At 39.7% G+C, this 22,051-nt stretch overlaps 2 protein-coding genes across 5 annotated transcripts in view; one reads left to right on the top strand and one right to left on the bottom strand.

Annotated features, from left to right (window-relative positions):
• Positions 1–16,246, top strand: part of fes (FES proto-oncogene, tyrosine kinase) — a 30,899-nt gene extending 14,653 nt beyond the window's left edge. For all 4 annotated transcript variants that reach the window (XM_082528059.1, XM_082528056.1, XM_082528057.1 and 1 more), the window contains 16 exons: positions 1,047–1,143; positions 1,334–1,517; positions 3,430–3,567; positions 3,660–3,779; positions 3,944–4,066; positions 6,010–6,205; positions 6,732–6,806; positions 7,598–7,807; positions 8,103–8,225; positions 8,581–8,634; positions 9,269–9,387; positions 11,467–11,561; positions 11,712–11,835; positions 15,384–15,541; positions 15,678–15,800; positions 15,972–16,246. In XM_082528059.1, the coding sequence (XP_082384185.1) occupies positions 1,047–1,143; positions 1,334–1,517; positions 3,430–3,567; positions 3,660–3,779; positions 3,944–4,066; positions 6,010–6,205; positions 6,732–6,806; positions 7,598–7,807; positions 8,103–8,225; positions 8,581–8,634; positions 9,269–9,387; positions 11,467–11,561; positions 11,712–11,835; positions 15,384–15,541; positions 15,678–15,800; positions 15,972–16,114 (2,082 nt within the window). In that variant the 3' untranslated portion in view covers positions 16,115–16,246. The remainder of the gene's footprint in view (positions 1–1,046; positions 1,144–1,333; positions 1,518–3,429; positions 3,568–3,659; positions 3,780–3,943; positions 4,067–6,009; positions 6,206–6,731; positions 6,807–7,597; positions 7,808–8,102; positions 8,226–8,580; positions 8,635–9,268; positions 9,388–11,466; positions 11,562–11,711; positions 11,836–15,383; positions 15,542–15,677; positions 15,801–15,971) is intronic.
• Positions 1–22,051, bottom strand: part of gfod2 (glucose-fructose oxidoreductase domain containing 2) — a 317,249-nt gene that overhangs the window by 279,234 nt on the left and 15,964 nt on the right. The window lies entirely within an intron of this gene.

Below are 22,051 nucleotides of genomic sequence, written 5' to 3'. Positions count from 1 at the left end.
AGATGTTTTATTTTTGTTTTTTAAACCGCTTAAAAATTCTTGGTTTTGTGTCTGTTACGGTACCGAGGCACATCGGTAAATGTAGGCGAGTGCTTAGTTTCAAGTAAAGCAACAGAAAACTTTAAAAGCAAACTGTTTCAGCTGGTTTTCCTCTGAAAAACAGTTGATTGTAGTTTCGTCTCTCTCTATAACACCTCCAACCATGAATCATTCAGTAAAATCTGTTTTTTAGACCTGCTGCTGTTAAATCTGTGTAATGTACAAGTTCTTTCCATAACTACAGTGACAACACACAGCTTTGTTGGCAGTTACAGGTCCTGACAGGTGAAAAATTCATTTCCTGCTTTGGTGTGTTTTAGATGCTATCATCGCTATAAGGCTGACAATAAAGCGGGGCTATTTCTCTCTGCTACGCTACTTCTGCCTACTGGTCGACAGGTTAGAGGAGCAAGCTTGATGCCCTCTAATTAGATGAGTCATAGAAAAAAAACAAGATGTTATAAATAAATCATAATTGATGTAGAACTCAGCCAACGGAGAACTAAAACAAGGAAGCTAGTTACTGGCATTTTAAAGTCCTTAAACGGGTTGTCTGTAAGCCTGTGTGCTTCTTTTAAATTCTTCCTCCCTGCAGTCCCTTCTTGGTTCAGGATTTGTTGGCTTCTTTCCTGTTGCATCAGATTTGGAAGAGCTGCGTTTGGGAAATTGTAGAATAGAGTCGGTATCATCAGTACAACTGAATGGTTGTTTTATTGCTGCTGTCTACTATCTTATTAAAAAATGTCTTTTTTTTTCTTTTTTTTTTTTTTTGGTCCACACTGTCCAAAAAGGTCCAAAATGAGCCATGACCTTTCGGTTTTGCTGTTTTTTTTTATTGAGTAAATTGGGTTTTTCTTCTTTCAGGTCAAATAGTTTTGGGCGAACTATATATGAGGTGGTTTTAACTTTTCATGGCCTGTTTTTTAAATGCCAACACAAAGCCTACGTTATTAGCTTTTTATCACTGTGTTCAAAATGTAAAATGCTGTTTTTATGGATTGCTTCAGGTGACACAGACAGAACTGGAGAGGCTAAAGAGCAGCTACAGGCACGCAGTGAAAGATGCAACTCAGGCAAAGAGGAAGTACCAGGAGACCAGCAAAGGTGGGGATTTCTGGTATCACTTATGTTTCTGAATAGAATCGGTTTCATGTTGATGTCACGGTCTGGTTTTTTTTTTTTGTTTGTTTGTTTTCTGTTTTCCTGTGTTTAGTCTGATATGTGTATTTCTATCATGACCTATATTCTGTGATCATTTTCTGTACTGTGCTTGTGTGCCTGTGTGTGTCTGCAGAAAAAGACCGAGATAAGGCCAAAGAGCGTTACATAAAGGCTTCACTGAAACTCTACGAGGTCCATAATGAGTATGTCCTCTCTGTGCAAGCTGCTCAAGTTTACCATCAGCACCATTACAGTCAGATCCAGCCGGCCCTGCTCAGCGCCCTGCAGACTCTGCAGCAGGAGATGGTGCTCATACTGTAAGATCACACTCGCTGCGTGGATGTTTGGAAGAAAAACAGACACATTAAGAATGACAAGAAGCATTTCTGTACAGTGCTCATATTTACTGGTGCGTCCCTGCGAATCATCTCGGTGTTTTATTTCTGCTCGTCGTCACTCAGATACACATCTGATCGTGGCACGACACAAATGTTTGCCAATTAATTTCAAATCTTGATAACACTCCACTGCTGCCATCAACAAGCATATCTCACAATCTACAGCAGCAGAACAAATGTTCTAATTACCATATGTGTAACTACAGTACTGTGCAAATGTTTTGAGTCACCTCTCACGTCTTTCTATTTTGCTTCAGAGGAGCCAGACGCTTTAAATCGGTCTTGAGCAGTAGTTCTCCAGACTTTCTAAAGGTCATTCAATGTTTTTCTTCAGAAATTGGCTGCTTTTTCACTTCAGTCTAGTTTTTGTGCCAGACCATTTTTGTTTGTTTGTTAGGCTGCTTAACAGCGACTTTTTCAAGCATTACAAAACCTAACTCAAGGAATGAACCAGTGCTGTGTCTACACATCACAGACAATGTTAAATTCTGGGAATTTAGGCAATTAATTTCAATTTCATAGTTAAATCTGTGGACACCGTGTGTCCTGCGCTCACCGCCAGCTGTCCTAGTATGTGCTGAGGTCATTAATCCACTTCTGGACCTGGAGAAAATACCCCCCTGCCGCTTTGTGTCTGCAAACCAAGACAGATATTTTTTGCAGTTTTATTATTATGGTACATTTTTCTGTGTGTAGCCTGTGTGTGTATAACTGTGGTTTAAAGTAGCTCTCCTTTTTTGTGGCTTGCAAAGGTGGCCCAGTTTTTAGATTAGTAAATGTATAGAAATGACTCATCAGTAGCCTGTAAGTTGTAAATTTAATGGGTACTTCTGTGCATTTAACCCCTTGGTATAGCATTCGTGCATGGAAACTGAGGGCGTTGGTTGCCCGTCCAGTTTATACATTGTGGTGTCGACTGGCGTGTCAGGCCTTAAAAACGATTTCCTGTAGATGAACAGAAATAGGAAAAAAACTCAGTGGCCAGTGGTGTTGAAGATCTTGTCAAAATTGATGAAATTATTAACGCTGAAAGGCACTGTCAGATTTTCATCCACTATGCATCACCATCAGGAAAGCATCTGATTGGCAGTGGCCTCATTTGATCTCACACTGCAGTAAAAGCATGCCTGAATGGAAGAACACACACGCTGGAACTCCATGAGTCATGGACCGGCCTCCCCAGAGCCCGGACCGAATCATTACTGAAGCAGCGTGGGATCATCTTGACAGAGAACAAAACACATATTTCCTTTTTTCCCCAGCAAAATGTAAAAAAATGAGAGGTGATTCAAGAGTTTTGCAGAGTGCTGCCTGTGTTTTCATTATGAACAAAAGCCTTTTCTATGCAAACATTACCTACAAAGGCTTGACAGCTTTGAACACTGCATGAACGTCTGAGTTTTAAAGCAGAGAGAAGAGTTCTGGGAATTTAGACAATTAAAGGGTCTGAAAGGGTAAATCATAAAAAGTCAAAGACAGAAACAAGCAGTCAAACTGGTAAAATGGATTGGCTGACTTTGGGGGCTCTGGGCAGGAAATGTTTGGCAGAGCTGACAGATCCAGTCTCTGTCTAACGGCAGAGGCTGAAAAACGGGCACTGCTCTCACTTTTATTATATTCTAAACAGGGAATAACAACATAAATATGACAGAGAAAGTGACGTGATGGGATACTTAACCGCAGACAAATCTCTCAAAGGACATTTTCACATCACTAATATGAGGCAACTTGCATCCAGCCAAACTGGAAATTGTGTTATGCTTTGGCAAATTAAAAAACGCAATGTGATATTTGTGCTTTGCATTGTGTCATTCTGTTTTCATCCTTCCAGAAAGGAGATCCTGCAGGAGTATTTTGACATCTGCACTCTCCTCCATCATGAAGTGGTGCGGATCCACAGAGAGATGGCATCAGCTCTAACAGCCATCGATCCTCACAGAGAGTATGAGAGCTTCATCCATCAGAACAGGTACGCAGAGGCGGACCGTTTCCGCTCAGCAACATGGCAATCACGGAAGCTAACCCTTCAGAGAGATGATACTGTGGACTGTGTGTTTGAAGGTCTGTGGGGGAGATTCCTGCCTGTGCCGATTTTGACAACAGCCTTCTGGAGGACACCGAGCAGCTAAGCACTAAGGAGATTGAACTGAATGACCTCACCCTCGAGACGATCCAGCACAAGTGAGAACAACAGTGCAATCACATTCAGATTTCGTTTGTTAATCTTGCAACAGCTTCCTCCACACGACTAACTCGTGTTCCTTTAACCTCCCGTTAACCTTCCCTTTCTGTTTTATATATGAAGTGCTTCCTCTTCACCTGGGATTTCTGTCTTCTTCTCACAGACTGACTACGATAGAGGAGGAGCTCCTGGACCTGGCTCGGTCTCTGGGCTCTCAGCAGACTTCAGTTGAGCAGCTGGAGCTGGAGTTAGGGGAAGAGCAGGAAGGTGTCAAAAAGGGCCAGAGGTGAGCAGACCAACCAGGCTGATGCTGAGCTGTCAGAGATTAGAAAGGGGGGTTCACAATGAAAAAATACACTGTCCTGTGGTAGCTGTGAAGACAAATTACTAAAGTTTGCCTCAGTGGGCAGTCCTTCCCATCGGGGGAGTTCAGTGTGCTGTTGGCTGTGCAACGGCTAATAACCAGTGTGGTCTCAGCGGGCCATAAGTGCATTATGAATTATAATACAGCAATATGTTGAGAGTTATGGAGCCCAAACCCTCTCATTTGTCTTGGTTGATGAGGGTGTCTAAAGGTGTTAGAGCTATACAGACCCGGGGGAGTGATCGAGTCATTAACAGGCTCTTGAAGGACAAGTGGAAACAATGTGTGTATATGCAACAGAGTCTGCATTATCAAAGGCAGCTGGGAGCACATATGGTGCAGGTGGTGAGGTGAAGCTGACCTTTGCTTTGTATGGTGAAGAAACATTTTGCAAATCAACAGTGAAAAACTGAATTAAGGTGACCTAACCTGACCTCAGATGTCAGCCTGAGTAGTTCAGAGGGTCGGATCTCCAGCATTTTGAGGTCTTTGCAAATGTTTTCTTGAGTGAAACTTTCTTTGGGTCTAATGAGCGTAAGCACAGCTGATCAATCATCTTCATGTGTGCATTAATCATTTTGTTTATAAACACCTGGTTAGTAAAAATTCCTACAGTTTAAAACCCAAACATCTGGGCTCGCTTGTTCTCGAATTAAGCCATAGACCATAAACTTTCTGTCAGTGGAGATCCTAAATGCTTTTTTCTTTTCTGGGATTAGGCTTAATCTACATTTCTGTGATGATGACGACCTGGGGCAACTTGTTTCTGATGAGCTTCAATGTCCAGCCCATTCTCTCATTTAATGGCCAATTAAAGGGAACAAAGCACATAGAATTTTATGTTGTCATTAAAGGCTGTGTGATGATATGACGGCGTGTTGGGTGTCACCAGGGAAAAAACAAACAACAAAAACAATGTGATCTCCGGGTCAACCAAGCATGATTAGATTCTCCGCTGCACCTGCGCTCATATAAACATCCTCTGTGGTAATTAGCCATACACATGCTTAATCAATGTCCCATACACAAATAGATGATGAACAGTTTCTTGTCAATTACTCAGCTCTCAGTGCCTCAGAGGAGAAATAATGTAATTCTGATTGTGGTGTTTGTAGTGTGTGCTGCACTTGGAGGTACTTAACAGGGAAGACCGAGTGCATACGGAGGTTGATTAAGTACATTAAGTACAAAAAAGTGATTAAGTACAAAACCTATTCTGAAAAAAGTTGAGACGCTGTATAAAATGTAAATAAAAGCAGAATGCAATGATTTGCAAATCTCATAAACCCGTATTTTAGTCACATTACAACATGGGAAACATTTCAGTTTCTAGAGCAGCATATGATCTGGATGATGTCTCAGTGAAGACGCTGCATATTTTCATGCTGCTGTTAAAGAAGGGGGGATGCTGCAAAGTGGTAAACATGGCCCTGTCCCACATTTTTGAGATGTGTCTGGCATCATTGTCTAAATAATGTTTTGGTTTTTTTTTTACAATGGTACATGTTCTGAGTTTAAACATTTGTTATGTCCTTTATATTCCATTGTGAATATAATATGGGTTTATGAGATTTCCATCCTGGTTTTATTACATTTTTGCGCAGTATTTCAGCTTTATTTGAGATGGGTTTGTACAAATACCTCAAAAGATAAAAAATCCTCAGATAGATAATGAGGTGAAACAATTCTGTTTGTTTGTTCACTGTTGGGGTTTTATAAGTCTTACAGGCTCATTATCAGCATGTTAAGGATATGAATCAATATGAAGAACTGCAAACCTGCACAAGCAGGCGTTTTATTGATTTCTGTGCGCTTCTGTTTATTTCTGTCACTTGTGTTGTGATGCTGCACTTTGCTTTGTCCAGGGTCTACCAGTTCAGCAAGAGACATGCGATGGAAGAGTGCCGGCAGCAGGTCGCCCTGACTCAGGGCCAGAGAGCCAAACTGGAGGTTCAGAGGCTTCTTCTGAAAGAGAAACTGGACAAGCTGGGCTCCAGAGAACCTCCCTCTGCTCTGAATCTGGACACAGATACTGTTTCACTTTCATCCAGCACGAGCAACGTATGTTCTCCCTGACAGCAGCTTTCCCTCCTTTGTCTTTGATTAGCTCCTAATTACTGGTCCTGTCACTGGGCCAGCTGTACAAAATAAGCTGTGTGTTGCATGTAAACTCTGAAAACAACATGCTGAATTATAAAGCATAAAAGCAGTTAGTCTTTCTGTAAGTCACAGACAGTTATCCTTTAGGCATGGATTGTACTTAACACTCAGAAAGTGTCACTCTAGTATTTTCCTCCAGGCTTTTGCATAAAGTTGCTAGCATGGAAAGAAACTCCAGTTTATCTATCTTCAGGCCAAACGCTACAAACTTGTGCTGTGCACCCAATCCTTTGTTACACTCTCACAGATCAATCATCCTAAATAATTTAATAGAGCCGGAGCAGCCTGATGTTGTCTTGCAGTTAGTGCTTAACCTGAAAAGCACACGAGCAAAGTGAGACATGACAATTCTAATGCCGACAGTAGACCTTGATAGGTTTTTTGTGACATGTGTAACAAGCTCTGGGTCTTTTTTTTTTTCTGTCAGGACCACACTCCACCCAGGGTCCTCGTGGAAGGGATCTTGAACAATCTCAGCAACCTCTTTAAACCCAAATTTGAGGTAAGTTAGTAATTAAATTGCAATTAACGCACAATAATTACAGTGACCGATAGAGAAGTTGCAATTGTAGCAACCTTTATGGTACATGCTAGTTTCTTTCTAAGGAAGGATGTTCGAGTGGAAGTTTTCTTCCCCCTCATCACTCTTGAACTTCTTTTTTTTTTAACCACAAAACAATTTATCATGTTCTGGAGGAAATGGCAGCATCCCAGAGTACATCCTCTGAGTGGTTGAGCTTGTTCAGGCACACAATCTGTCTTTGGGGTCTCGTGCTCTTGACCGCGCTTTGGGATTTTGACCGTCAAGTTTCTTCTTTCAAAATTCTTCTTGACCTCAAACCAAGCTCACTTTTCAGGCAGCCAGTGTACATTTAATCGTTTAATCATTCCTGACAGACAGAAGCACTCAGGGAACCCGTGACACAGCTGCACAGTAACTTTTGACACAGTAAAAAAAAACACCCTTTCTCACTTTTTATTGATTTAATGTTAAATCAGCTGGAAACGGATATATATAAAATTGTGTGCATGCTCCAAAAGATCATATCAGGTGAGTAATATTTTAATACCCATATTGTGCTGTACTGTGAATCTGAACTATTTGCTATTTTTGTATGAACTACTTCTCCTTCTATCTACCGGCCCTGTGGTACCCCGGGGGCATGAAAGCGGTGTGGTTATACTTTAAAGTTTTACAGACTCTTCTTTGATGTGCCTCCATTTAATCTCTGCAGATTCACCCAAAATCTATCCCTTCCCATTCTTATTGCTTTTCTCTTTTCCTGCCTCCAGGTGCCTCCAGTCCTCAGTCTGGTGAAAGAAGTGGATCGTCCTCTGGGGCAGCAGGACTGGTACCACGGTGCCATTCCCAGACTGGAGGTCCAGCAGCTGCTGAAGAACGATGGCGACTTCTTAGTGAGGAAGAGTCAAGAGAAGCAGGGTTACGTGCTTTCTGTGCAATGGGAAGGCTCCTGTAAACATTTTCTCATCCAGAACACAGAAGTAAGTGAATCTAAAGTGTTTTTGAAGACACTATTTATACATTGCACGTTCTTGCATCATTCACTTCCTTAATGTTTTTTTCTCCACTTTTTCAATATGCAAAAAAAGAGCAATTCTTTCTGTTACTGTTGTAATATGTGGCCTAAAAAGTAAATGTGAGAAAATAAAACTTGTTATTGTAAACTAAGCTTTTTAAACATTTTTTTTTGGATAATGAGTCTTTTGTTTTTTAAATTCGGTAATGCCATCTTCAGTACGCCTCTGTAAACCTCTGCTTCTCCATGTGTGCCAGTAGAATATGTACCGTCTGGATGGAGAAGGCTTTCCCAGCATCCCTCACCTGATCCATCATTTGCTGAACTCTCGACAGCATATTACCAAGAGGTGTGAAGTTGTGCTAAAGAAAGCGGTAGTAAAGGTAAAGTGACACACACAGACACACACCACACACATATGTTTGTCTTTAGATTAGAATAGCTTGTATCTGCTTACTGCAGACTTGTTATAATCTTTAGTACAACTTTAAATTTGTCCAAGACATGCTCTCATGTTATGTGCCAACAATAGGACACACCACATGTTTTTCTGTGTAAACTATGGGTTCTGTTGCTCTAAGGCTGTGTAGCACAGGACTCCAACACTATTTTACTCCTGTTTTTTCACATATGTACTCATAAACCTGTCCTCTGGTGGCTTTTCCCTTAAACACTTTACTAGTTTAAAACTATTAAAATCACTGTGTGTTTCTCTTGCTTCATTTTTAACCCTTTTAGGACAAGTGGGTCCTGGAACATGATGATATTATCTTGGGACCTCTCATTGGACGGGTGCGTACACTTGACTTTTACTAACAGAATCATGCAAGTAAAGTAAAATGTATTCTGAGTTTTATTTGTGGCCAATATTTTGCTTAGCAAAGTCATTTACGTGTTTAAGTGTATGCAGTTCATCAAGTAAAATATTTAGTTTTAGACTAAAATGCCGATGATGGTGGTGGTGATGATGCTAACTTCCTCATGTGAACATTTTATTAAGTTTTAAATGTGATGTACACATGTTTGTATAAAAATGGGACGAATTCCTTAGCAGCTGGTACAGTGTTGTTGCTCTGTAGCTTTGAAAATGAAATCTAAAAGTCTGCACTTAAATTGTGATGCACGTTAGACTGATTGCTTTGGTTCAAATTTTGTTGTGGAGATAAAATCCTGAAATTGTGTTGCCGGTACAGGAACTAACCATATCTGCTAGATTTAACTTCCCTGACAATTTCAGCTCCGTGTGGTAAATTGGTTGAAACAATGACCAGTTAAATTCAATAATAGTGTACGTGTGGCTTAGTTCATGATCGAAATTAATAGTACCGTATTTTAAATGGTTTGAGGTTTAGTTAGAAATGCTCTTTGCTCAGTAAGAAGACAGAATTAGATTAGTACTGATCGTGTTCGTGATGGCACTGCACAGGGTAACTTTGGAGAGGTGTACAGCGGCCGTTTACGCACCGATAACTCTCCTGTAGCTGTGAAGTCTTGTAAAGAGAACCTGGCCCCAGAGCACAAGAGTAAGTTCCTGATGGAAGCCAGGTCAGTACACACACACACACACACACACACACACACACACACACACACGTTTCCATTACAGTAAATCACATCACAGTGACCTGTTTTAATGTCCTGAACACCTTATTTAAGTCAGAGCGAATTTTTGCCGAGAAGAAGCAGGCCCAAATCTTAACGTGCAAACAGATTTACTGTGTTGTGAACAAATCCCCATGCACAAGTACACCCTCTCACTGCTGCATGGGGTCAGAATTACAATTGTAAGTAAGCAGCCGGGTTGATAATCAAATCAACTTACTGGATTACTCAATCAAGATTTGATTATGTATGTTCAAGTGACATCTGAACAAACCACAACGCTTCTGAGACCTAAAGCGGCTGCAAAGTGCCACATTTGAAAAAAGCCAATCACAGCATATCAGCACCAACACCTCATATCAACTGTCAGGGGCGGTGGTGGAGGGCTGATGATTTGTGCTTGGTTTACACCAACAGGGCCTGGGCTACTTGCAGTCTTTTCAAGTGTGAGGCCATCTGTCCAACACATCCCAAAATTGGGTCGTGCAACAGGTCAATGATCCCAAACACAGCAGCAAATTTACAACAGAATGGCTGAAAAGAAAAATAATCAATATTTTGCAGTGACCCAGTTAAAGTCCAGACCTCAACCACAATGAGATGCTGTGGTGGGATCTTAAGACAACTGTGCATGAACAAATGCCCACAAACCTCAGTGAACTGATGCAATGGTGCAGAACTGAGTGGCCAAGCATTCCTCCACAATGATCTGAGAGGCTGATAGCATCCTCCAGACAACAATTAGGCCAAGCTTGTAGAAACCACCTTTCTGCTAAAGGTTTCTACAAGCTACTGAATCATGGGATGTACTTGGTTTTTCACAGAAGTTCAAGGCTTCCTGTGAAAACATTTTCACAGCTCTGCCATTTTTCTGTTTTATTAAGCTGTGAGGACCACCACAGCTTAATAAAGAACAGTGCAAACATATATAAACCTTACAAATGCAAAACCTTACAGTTGCTTACAAATGCAACTGTCAAAACTCTTCACTGCTTAAAAAAAATTGGTGTATATATATTTTTTTTATTTTGTTTAGATGAACATTAGTCTTTAAATGTTCCTTTTTGTTGATAATGTTATAATATTCTGCCCATAAGTTTACAGGCTTAAATAAATGATTGTTAGTTTATTGTGAAGAGAAATCAGTGCTGGTGTATAGATACGTGGATTTACATTTATCAACTAGCATCTGTGTCCAATATCTCATACCTTTTAGTGGACTGAAGCGTGTATGTTCTTAACAGCATCAAAACACCATCATCACCTTTCTCACATCCGCCATGCATTTAGAATTTAAAGGAAACTGCACTCACTCCAACAATAACCAAAACTTCCCATTGAGCGCGTTTGGGGAAATCTAAATTTCGGTCCACTTTAACTGATGATCAGAATTGAAACGGAAAGAAAAAAAAATTCTTGCATTAGTTACAACACTTCCACTTATTTTTTGTTACAACTCGTTTCTGCTTAACCTTGGGACACGTGCAAATGTCCTTACAGTTACTGCGTTCGGTCTCAGTCCATAAAAAACAAACTATGATGTTCTCAACATCAAAGTAAGAGAATGTCTGTAAATAGTCCTCGAAATAAAATTGTAGAAGCTGGCCAGCAGACTTAAAAAAAGATGTATGTACATAGAGCTCTATATGAAAAGTATCTATGAGTTGTTTGATTGAAATACTTAATCATATCAATACTCGCTCTTCTCAGTGGTCCGTGTTGAAGACCGGAAAAGAAAGTCTGCTCAGTAGCAGGAGGATAAATGATAGTGATTTGAAGGCTATCACGAGTGAAATGGTCACAGCAGGCTCACACAAGCTACAGGCTACGTGAGCTCATAGCCCCTCTCGCCAGAGGAGGCTACCACCCTGTCATGAAACAGCTGTAGATCAACAACATCATAATACTTTCTATAAATTTAGCGCATAGTGCACAGAACTGAATGTAACTGTACAGTAGACATCAGACAAGTAAACTAACAGCGGGTTACACACGCACACACCTGTCTTGTGTGTTGTCTAGGATCCTGAAGCAATACGATCACCCTAACATTGTGAAGCTTATTGGGGTGTGCACGCAGAAACAGCCCATCTACATTATCATGGAGCTCATTCAAGGTAAATGTGATCCTGTTAGACAGTCTTTATGTATTTCAACTTGTCAACTCGATGCCTTCAAAGATTTATTGAACCATTTTCACCACCCACTTTGTTCCTCCATCATCGTTCTCGCTCTCCGTATGTGTGTGTGTCTTTACACTTTTCAAGGTGGTGATTTTCTCTCCTTTTTGCGCACTGAGGGTCACAGTCTGATACCGAAGATGCTGGTCAAAATGACTGAAAATGTCGCATCTGGCATGGAGTACCTGGAGAGCAAAAAGTGCATTCACAGGTTGGTCAGACGATCACGCCGCTTTTATCTAATCTTTTCATCAGCCACGTGCAAATCTGTGACTTCAGCAAATCAGATTCTGCAATGCTCACTATTCATTTCCTTCACAGTTGCAGTCAGCTTAATCTTTCCTCATTGTTAACATGCCGGAATACATAATGTTTACCTCTGTGTTCGGTTTGATAATTACTACATATTAAACGTTCATTTGAATACAGTGCAGTGTACTTTCAGCAACAACTAAAGTGGTGCGTCGCTCATGTACATGCAGGTGGATTTTCAGGCTTTTACTGTACACTTTACGAAGCATCACTTACCTTCCCAAGCTTTCACTTCACCTAACTGTTAACTGCACTTATCTGTAGCAGTTCCCCATATGTTGAGTAGCAGTAAAATGCTTGCCTTAAGTAAAGCTTCAGCTCAGCATCATATAAGGTGTCACACTGTAATCGCTAGAGAGATGTGCACAGAAAGATATTTAAGCAAATACAAGTTTCCAAATAAAAATAAAATCACTTTACAATAAAAACAAATACTGTGGCTGAAAAGTACCAAAACAGAAAGGCTTAATAAAGACAGAGAACTACAGACATGATTCATGGCAGGAAAAATCTGCTTTACATTATTTCTTAAATGCCATAGTCCTTGATGGCCTAAGGCTCCTGCTTAGGACCTTAAAGGAGAGCCTCCTAAACCCCTTTATACTGGTAATAAGATTTATATATTTGGCAAGGCAAGTTTATTTGTATAGCACAATTCAACAACAAGGTGATTCAAAGTGCTTTACAGAGACATTAGAAACAAAAACAAATAAAAAGCACGATTTAAAATTGATTAAAACAAGCAAACAAACAAACTAATAAACAAACAAACAAAACAGTATATAAAATCAAAACAGATAAAATCAGAACAGTAGATAAAATCAGTAGTTAAATGTAAGTTTTGAAATTTAAGCTTAAAAGTGTGGATTTGGTGCTTTATTCAAATGCAGCTGAGAATAAGTGAGTCTTCAACCTGGATTTAAATAAACTGAGTGTTTCAGCTGATCTGAGGCTTTCTGGGAGTTTGTTCCAGATATAAGGAGCATAAAAGCTGAATGCAGCTTCTCCGTGTCTGGTTCTGACTCTGGGAACTGATAAAAGACCGGATCCAGATGACCTGAGGGATCTGGATGGTTCATACTGGGTCAGGAGGTCACTGATGTATTTTGGTCCTAAACCATTCAGAGCTTTATAGACCAGCATCAGAACTTTAAAGTCTATCCTCTGACGGACAGGCAGCCAGTGTAAAGACCTCAGAGCTGGACTGATGTGGTCCACTTTTTTGGTCTTAGTGAGGACTCGAGCAGCAGAGTTCTGAATGAGCTGTAGTTGTCTGACTGATTTTTTTTTTTTAGGTAGACCTGTAAAGATGCTGTTACAGTAATCAAGCCTACTAAAAATGAATGCATGGACTAGTTTTTCCAGGTCCTGTTGAGACATCAGATCTTTTATCCTTGAAATATTCTTGAGGTGATAGTAAGCTGACTTTGTTATTGTCTTAATGTGTTTTTCTAAGTTTAGGTCTGCATCCATCACTACACCCAAATTTCTCGCCTGGTTTGTGGTTTTTAGATGTATAGATTGAAGTTTGCTGGTGACCTGTAATCGTTTTTCTTTGGTGCCAAAGACTATTACCTCAGTTTTGTTTTTGTTTAGCTGGAGAAAATTGTGGCACAACCAGTCATTAATTTCCTCGATGCATTTACCAAGAGCCTTATAATCTGTGCCAGTGGGAGCATGTAAATGTTAAACAGAAGGGGTCCCAAGATCGAACCTTGGGGAACTCCACATGTGATACTTGTCTGCTCAGATGTGAAGTTACCTATTGATACAAAGTATTTCCTGTTTTCTACGTATGTTTTGAACCAGTTTAGTACAGTTCCTGAAAGACCTGTCCAGTTCTCCAGTCGTTTGAGTAATATGTTGTGGTCAACTGTATCAAATGCTGCACTGAGATCCAGTAAAACTAGGACTGACATTTTTCCACTGTCTGTATTCAGACATATGTCATTAAACACTTTGGTCAGAGCGGTTTCAGTGCTGTGGTTCTGTCTAAAACCTGACTGGAAGGCATCATAGCAGTTATTCTGTTTTAAGAAGTAACTGAGCTGTTGAGAAACTGCTTTTTCAATGATCTTACTTAAAAGTGGGAGATTTGAGATCGGCCTGTAGTTGTTCATTTGTGTCTTGTCAAGATTGTCCTTTTTCAGTATAGGTTTTATTACAGCAGTTTTTAGTGATTCTGGAAACACACCTGATATTAAAGAAAAGTTGACGATCTGTAACAGGTCTTACTCCAAAGTCTTTGAGACCCTTTTGAAAAAACTTGTTGGCAGGACATCTAAACAGCAGGAGGAGGAGTTCAGTTGACCTAAGATCTCCTCCAGCTCTTTGCTGTTAATAGGGTGAAACTGTTTGATGGTGTTTAAACAGTTTTTCGGTGGACACAGTACATATCCTGGATCTGCTGTTGATGTACCAATTGCTTGTCTAATCTTTTGGATTTTTTCTGTGAAGAATTTGGCAAAGTCATTGCAGGCCATGGTCGAATGAAGTTCAGCTGCCACTGGCACAGGAGGGTTTGTTAGCCTGTCAACTGTAGAAAATAAGACCCGAGCATTATGGCTGTTTTTAGTGATGATGTCAAAGAAGTAGGACCTTCTTGCACTCCTCAGTTGTAAATTATAATTGTGAAGTTTCTCTTTATAGATGTCACAATGAACCTGGAGGTTTGTTTTTCTCCATCTGCGCTCAGTTTTCCTACACTCTCTTTTTTCATTTTTCACTAGTGTGGAGTTTCTCCAGGGAGACTTTTTTCCTTCCAGAGATAGCCTTCACCTTAATGGGAGCAATAGATCTAAGGACCTGATGCAAAAATATCGAACTGGGTGTGATGAGACTGTTCTAAACATTTTTAATGACTGAGGAGAAAAACCAGCTCACAGCCCTGATTGTAACTACGCATCCTCCAAAGACCACAGAGCTGTGTAGGAGTTGCTTACAAAGATCAAACGTTGGGTTTTTGTGAGTAGCCTGCAAACAAAGCTTGCATTAAAAGACGAGACCATCTACAAACACGTTCTGAAAACTCGACCATTTCCTTTAATTCAGCAATACGTATGCATGTATATATATTTAAGTAAACGATATACTGCATTCAGAATTGTTGTAGTATTTTGGGGATGTCTACAAATTGAACGTGGCCTCGGTGGCTGGCTGTAGGGGCACTAGAGAGGAGGAGGTTGTGACATCCGGCTCATTACAGCAGCACTTGTATGGTTTGCCCAGCAGGGACGGATCAGACAGGCTGCTGGTAGCTGCTCAGCTTGTAACACTGCATGTCAAATGGCACTCGCACGCAACACAGAGATATGATAGGAACACCTCTCTTTTAAGTGCCATCTGTTCTGTTTTTTCATACAGAGCATGATTTTTTTTATGTTTCATTTGTTTCCACTTTTCCCCAGCCTCCATCCCTCTTACATTTCCTGTCTTGTGCTTTTTAAGGGACCTTGCAGCTAGAAACTGCCTGGTCGCAGAAGGCAACGTGGTGAAGATAAGTGACTTCGGGATGTCCCGTCAGGAAGATGATGGAGTCTACTCTGCAGAAGGCGGTCTCAGACAGATCCCTGTCAAATGGACAGCTCCTGAAGCCCTGAACTATGGTGCATCATTAGTGCCTCTGCCATAATACCACAACCAGACACATTTCTCCTGTTTCTACTGCCAACAGCCAGTTAAATACTCACAAAGAGCTGCGCCTATGCCTTTGCTTACACTGCCCCCTGCTGTTGCTTTCAGGTCGTTATACCACAGAGAGTGACGTCTGGAGCTTTGGCATCTTACTGTGGGAGACCTTCTCCATGGGAATGACCCCCTACACCAGCATGACCAATCAACAGACACGTGAAGAGGTGGAGAAAGGTGAAGACTTCTGAAGTGTTCGTGTTCACGTGACATTCAGGAGAATTCCTGCTGTCATTGTGATTGATTTTGACACTGATACATTTTCTGAGTCTCACGTGTATCAGAAAGCACGTTTACTGCCATCTGACCATCTCTCTCCCTGTTATGCTTCTCTGTGATGTGCTTCAGGGTACCGTATGCCTGCTCCGCACGGCTGCCCCATTGAAATCTCCAGGATTATGAACAGCTGTTGGCAGTATGATCCCAGAAACAGACCATCTTTTAAGAAACTCCGGATCGATCTCAATGCCATATACAGCAAAATTATATAATACACTCTTGTAAGTTGGACGTGTTTTAACATTATTTTTTTGTTAGGTTGTACTTGTTCTTTCTAAAAAATAGGTTGAGATTTAATATGAATATTAAAAGTAAAAATAAAAGGTCTAATTAAAACTTGATAAGTTGTGTAGCATTTCTTTTTAGACTTACTGCTGAAAATGAGCTAAGAAGTGCTGATGTGTGGCCTTGTAGAGCAGAAGCTTGCCAGGTGGGGGCAGCACTTTCATTTCTTCCTTTGTTTCCAGAAGAGTGTCAGCAACTCATTTACAACTTATCTCCTTTTAAAGACATGTAACGAGCTTGCAAACACTTGATTTTCTAAAAATCAGGATCCCAGAAGTTCTAATATAGACAAAAACACAAGTTTAATACCCAGCTGTTACTGTTTCGGCTGGAATAGTCTTGGTTTCCAGCAGTGTACCTAGATTTAACCCCTTCAGCTCTGTACTGTTTGAAATTCTCAGGTGGAAAAAAACAACAGCACAGTTAATGTAAGGAAAATGAATAAGGTGTATTGTTCTCACTGACATAATAGTTAAACATTTTCCCAGAGCTTACTGGTGGTTCATTAGGATTCAAAGCTGCTTGGTGATTCATGCAGTTAAATTACTCCTTTGCCATTTTTTTTGTGTACTTGATCACAGAATTTACAAATATTTTCAGTTAAAAAAAACAAAGCAAAGATTTAGTATTTATAGTTTTCAGTATTTGCAAATTAAAGGCTTTAATTTCAATTAGACATACAATCGTATTTTTGCTAGGTAAAAGGTTCAGAGACATTTGTCACGCTATTATGTGCTGAAACAATCTTCTGACAGTTGTAGCAGGGCATGATTTATTAACTTGGTCCCGGTAGGCAAAACAAAATTGGGCCTGCAGGAACTTGAAGTTTTAGTTTTATATCTCCTTATAATTAGAAAGTGATACTTTTATCTACAGTATTATTCTTATTGTTGTTTCTTTTTGAAGCACTTTGGGCTGCATGTGCACCTGCAGTATAAATAAACCTTTAGCTCAGCAACAGATGAGGTAAAGGTAAAACTCAGCGAAGAGAAGAGAAAACACTGTATCAACGGAAGGCCCCAGCAGCCTGGAAATATTACAGCAAAAGTAAGAGGTTTCAGGTTCACCTGATCCATGTCTAACTATGAACTGTATCAAAAAGGAAAGTTTTAAGCCTGATATCAAACATAGATACTCAAAAGAGATAGAGATTGCTGGAAAATGACACAAGAAATACAAGGGGGATCGCTTTCATTTTTTTTGATTGACCAGCCACAACATCATGAGCAGTCTGCAATGCCAACTTGAACAACCTACCTTTTCTCTATCTGGTAACCATTTAGTGACCAGCAAACCATGCGTAGCACTGTTTACGTCACTACTGAGAGAGACCCGACTCAAAAGTAAGTAAGTTAGATTTCAAGAGAAAGATCACAAAGTGCTGAACAATAAAATGTCAGAGCATTAAAAAGAAGATTTAACCAACCAGAAGTCTAAAAAGCAGGAAAGGATTTTCCTGCTGTTACTTCGCCAAGGAGTTGAATACAGGGAAATCAGTCAAAGAAACAACCTCCCCGGCAGGTGAGGGAGTGACCTCAGCCTGCTCAGTTTTATTACTCTGAGCCCTGGTTACGCCACAGGCAGTAATACCTCTGGTAAATTCTGGTCTCTGACATCCTTTACTACTAGATTTGAGGACACTACTGGCAATGTAGGTAACTGTGGCCACATTTTTTCCCCTCAATAATGGTAACACCAGGAACAGGCAAAGAGGGACATACTCCTGAATCTCCCCACTGTACCAAATCAGGGGTCAACGCCAAATGACAGAAAGGTGCAGAAAATGCATTCATCTCCATACCTGTGAACAGAACAGAATTAACAGGATCAGCTGTCAGAGAAAAAAGAAGAACACAATGAATAGATTTGGACTGGGGGTGTATGTGGCGTGTATCCTGGAGCACATTCCTCTGAAGTTAAGCTGAATGAAAACTGTGACAGAAAAATCTAAACTTGATCTGCAACTGAGAACATTTTGTGTAAAGTTTGACAGCAGCCGCCTTATTACTGTGATGGATCGTAGCAGCTACAACAACGATTATCTTTTCTCCAACAACCTTGAGGGGACCTGACTGCTGAAGAAGCTTTGTCTGATGTTTACCTGCCCGGTCCACCCAAAGTCATGCCTTACCAATTGGTCTGCAATGATTCACTGAGTATCTCGATAAAAAATCCTTAATGCAACAATTTGTTTTGATACTCTAACCTACAACTCTAAGTTGTTTGCATACAGATTCAAGCATTTCATCCACATTTGTGACTAAAAATAGACCTGCAATAGAAATGTATCGGAGGACTGATAACACAGCGGCAGCAGTGAAGATGAGCCTGTCAAAGTTTAATTAACTAGAGCAGCATTTCTTTGTTATGCAGAAAAACTCAGAGGCACAGTTGAAATTGTGCTTCCTTTTTCTACTACTAATATATCTCAGGGATTAAATGCTTTTACACTGTTAGACAGGAGGGTCTGTCAAGGTTTCATTAAAATTATTTTGAAGATTTAGATAAAATAATATTTAAAATTGTAAATAAAATATAATATTAAACAAATTGGGATAATATTTACAAATACAAAAATAAAAATATAAAAGCTTTTTTGGGGGGGGGGTTCTGAGTGCCAGTGAAAACAAACACAGGGCGGTGAAACTCTCAACTGCTGACCTGGGGCTGTTAAGCGGAGCACTGACTGATTACTACCTTTAATTATTAACATTAATTAATAATATCTGCATCACCAGAACATGTGTTTCCTGCAGCAGAAAATGTTCTGAGAACATTCAGCTCTGATAACGTTCACTTCAGAGAATGCTTACTTTTCTTCACTGCAACCACCAAATGGCTTAAGCTTAAACATCTAGAAACACACACGCGCACAAAAACACATGCACATGAACACACACCAAATACACAGCATCCAGCCTCATGCAGAACTCGTGTTTTGTTGCCTTCTACTAATGAAGAAAGCGCTCCAAGGGACAGAGTAAAGACTAACTTGTATTATGCTTTAGTTTACTTTATTTTATTTGACATTACTGTACTTGTAAGTATTTATTTTATATTAAAGAAAATGTTTTGGTTTAAAAAAATAGATTTTTAATTGTGCACGTAAATGACAAGGGTTTTGTTTTTTGACAGATGTTGTAGCTGCAGTTAAACTATTAAAACATTTGTCTTTTTAAAATGGAAACCAATGAAAAGGCTTTTAAAAAAGATGTATTTTTTCTGTTTTGAACATTTATAATCGCTCATTAATAAAAAAAAAACTATCTAATCTGATCACGTGAATAATGGATGAAATAATCAAGATCTGCGGCCCTGGTTTCTACTGTATTTAGTTTATGTGTTACAATGTGTTTATGTGCTTACACCACTGCTTCAGATGCAATTTTCTCTTTTTTTTTTTTTTTTTTTTTTTTAAAAGCTGTTGTTCATTAAAGTATGTGGCAACACCCTCGGGGAGAATTTCTTTGAACTGGTCCAACAGAATGAACTGCTTTGACATCTCCTTGTGTTTCAATCTCAGGAAACTGCAGTTCACCAATTAAATGTATTGGTCAGCAAACAAACACGTTCAACATAAGCTTGCACTTCTGACTTAGCTTCCCGAACAGCTAACAGGCACCAGTTCATATGCTTTAAGCAGTGCAGATGTAACTTTAGTCCCCAGCTGTGGTTAGAGAAGAAAATGCTTCTTGACCCTTACCAGTAAAAACACTGGTCTTTTCTGGATCACACTATTGACTAAAGTGCTCAAACAGCACAAAAAGGTAGCAACATCCTTTATAAACGACACTAAAAGTATCAAAAGGATGATCAGCAGAACCTGCGGAAAGTACCCTCGTTCACTAAGTCAAGCCTGTGCATTCATTTTGCATTTCAGCAGAAATGCATGGAACCCGGAAGTTAATTTTAGCTTTTCCTCATCCACCTCTTGGTGCTGAAGAAGAGCTCGGTCTTTACATGCCAGTGCCTGTTCCTCTCACTCGCCTTCCTGCTTGTACTGCAAAAGGCAAGTCACCAAAACTAGACAGAGTGGAACAGAGCTAATCAATGTATGTTTATGAGTACACCGTTCTTATTTTCTGTTAAATGAACTCAAATAATGACTGACTGCACCTTTAAACAAATCAGAAAAATGGTTCAACAGTTCGGACTAACAGATACGACTAACTAAATTTATGTTTAGTGTATTTTGCTATTTGCTGTGAACCTGCTGGTTGAGGTGAGGATTTTCAGTGTCACAGGCTGAACACTATTCAACATCCTGTGTGAAACGGACCCACATTACTGCCACAATGACGAGAACATTTGACTCCTAGTAGAAAAAAAAAACATCCTTGTCTCCTCGCTAAGAGAAGCAGCTCAAAGCAGCCAGTGGGTCAAACTGGCAGCATTCAAGCTTTGTGTGATTTGTTTTGACTTGAGTTCAGTAGCCTATAAACTCCATGTGGGTGGGTTTGTTTTTATTTTCTGGCTTGTGGAATTCAGTACTTAATTATTTAAATTTAAGGGCAGGAAGTAAATGTTTGAAAGGCTGTTTTATCATCTTCATAAGTAGCTCTTTTGTTAAAGAAAAGAAAACATCTTCCTACTTTCTTTGGTTCTACCCTACAACCCACGACAATAAACACAGGCCTCAGAAAAAATTTAGCGCACGTTCTTTAGATACTTATCATCCACAGCTGCCATTTTTCATTAATATCACTATGTTACCAGTGAATCAATAAAAAAGAAACAGAAATGCATCCAAATAAATGTTAAAATATTCAAATTAATTACAGTATGCTGCTTAAAGACATCATCATTACAAAGTAATTAAGCCGATGATGATGGCCTGTTTTACTGCAGAAGAATAAAATGTTTGGCTTCAATTTATAAAATATTTATTATGGGTTTGCTGTTTGCCTCCTTGAGGATTAATGACCTGAAAACATGGTGGCACTGATCCACCGTTTTGTTTTCTGCCATCTGAAATGACATGGGATTTATTTGGATTATTTGCCTGGAGAAGGACTTGTTTGCTGTGCGAGTTTCTGGTGTTTTCTGTGATTCTACCTCAGTTCAACCGCCCGTTTTTAACCTCACAAGTGCGAGCTGTTTGACTTGTACACATAACTGCACTTGTACACTACATAATTTACAAAGGGAACCTAGACAAAAGCTACTGTTGCTTGATTCTGTAGAAATATGAGCTTAAAAAACCTCAGAGGTACCATTTATTGTTCGTGACTGTTGCATAAGAACAAACCCCATCGAATCTGTTGCAAAGGTTTTGTTGGGACAAGGCAAGTCACATTGTTTAGTGCCACATGACTACCAGTTTGGGTGTGTTATGTCATGAAGAGGTGAAGCTCAGCTGTGACACTGAAGCTATTGTGTTTCACTGAAATGGCTAAAATCAATGTCTATTCTCTGAATGATAATTTGAGCTGTTTTCAGCACTATCTTCATTTTCTTTCTTTAAGCTTTGTTGATTATGGATAAAACATGAAATTGTGGATAATCTAGATGAAGTTGCAGGGCTTCATGAACATTGTCCACTAGTGTCCACTTGTTTTAAAAAATGTTGTTTAACTTTTGCATCATTATTCAAACTTTATTTCTGCTTCTTTTGCTCTGATAAACAAATAGATATCTGCTAAACAGAAGGTCACAGATTTACAGTTTCTTCAAGGTCAGAATGTAGCAGAGTAAAAGTGTGGGTAGGAATGCAGTCGTGAAAAAAATATCGTACATACAGAGTGAGAAAAATATGTTGGCACAACTTAATTTCTAAGATGAAAAATATTTGTGGTTAGTAAGGCGTGGTGTACATTACTTAACAGTCATCCACCCGAGGCCATTTTGTAATTGAAACCTCACCG

This window comes from Aulonocara stuartgranti, assembly GCF_965226115.1.
Source record: "Aulonocara stuartgranti genome assembly, chromosome: 1".
Lineage (NCBI taxonomy): Eukaryota > Metazoa > Chordata > Actinopteri > Cichliformes > Cichlidae > Aulonocara > Aulonocara stuartgranti.
This window is presented reverse-complemented; position numbering and strand designations above follow the sequence as displayed.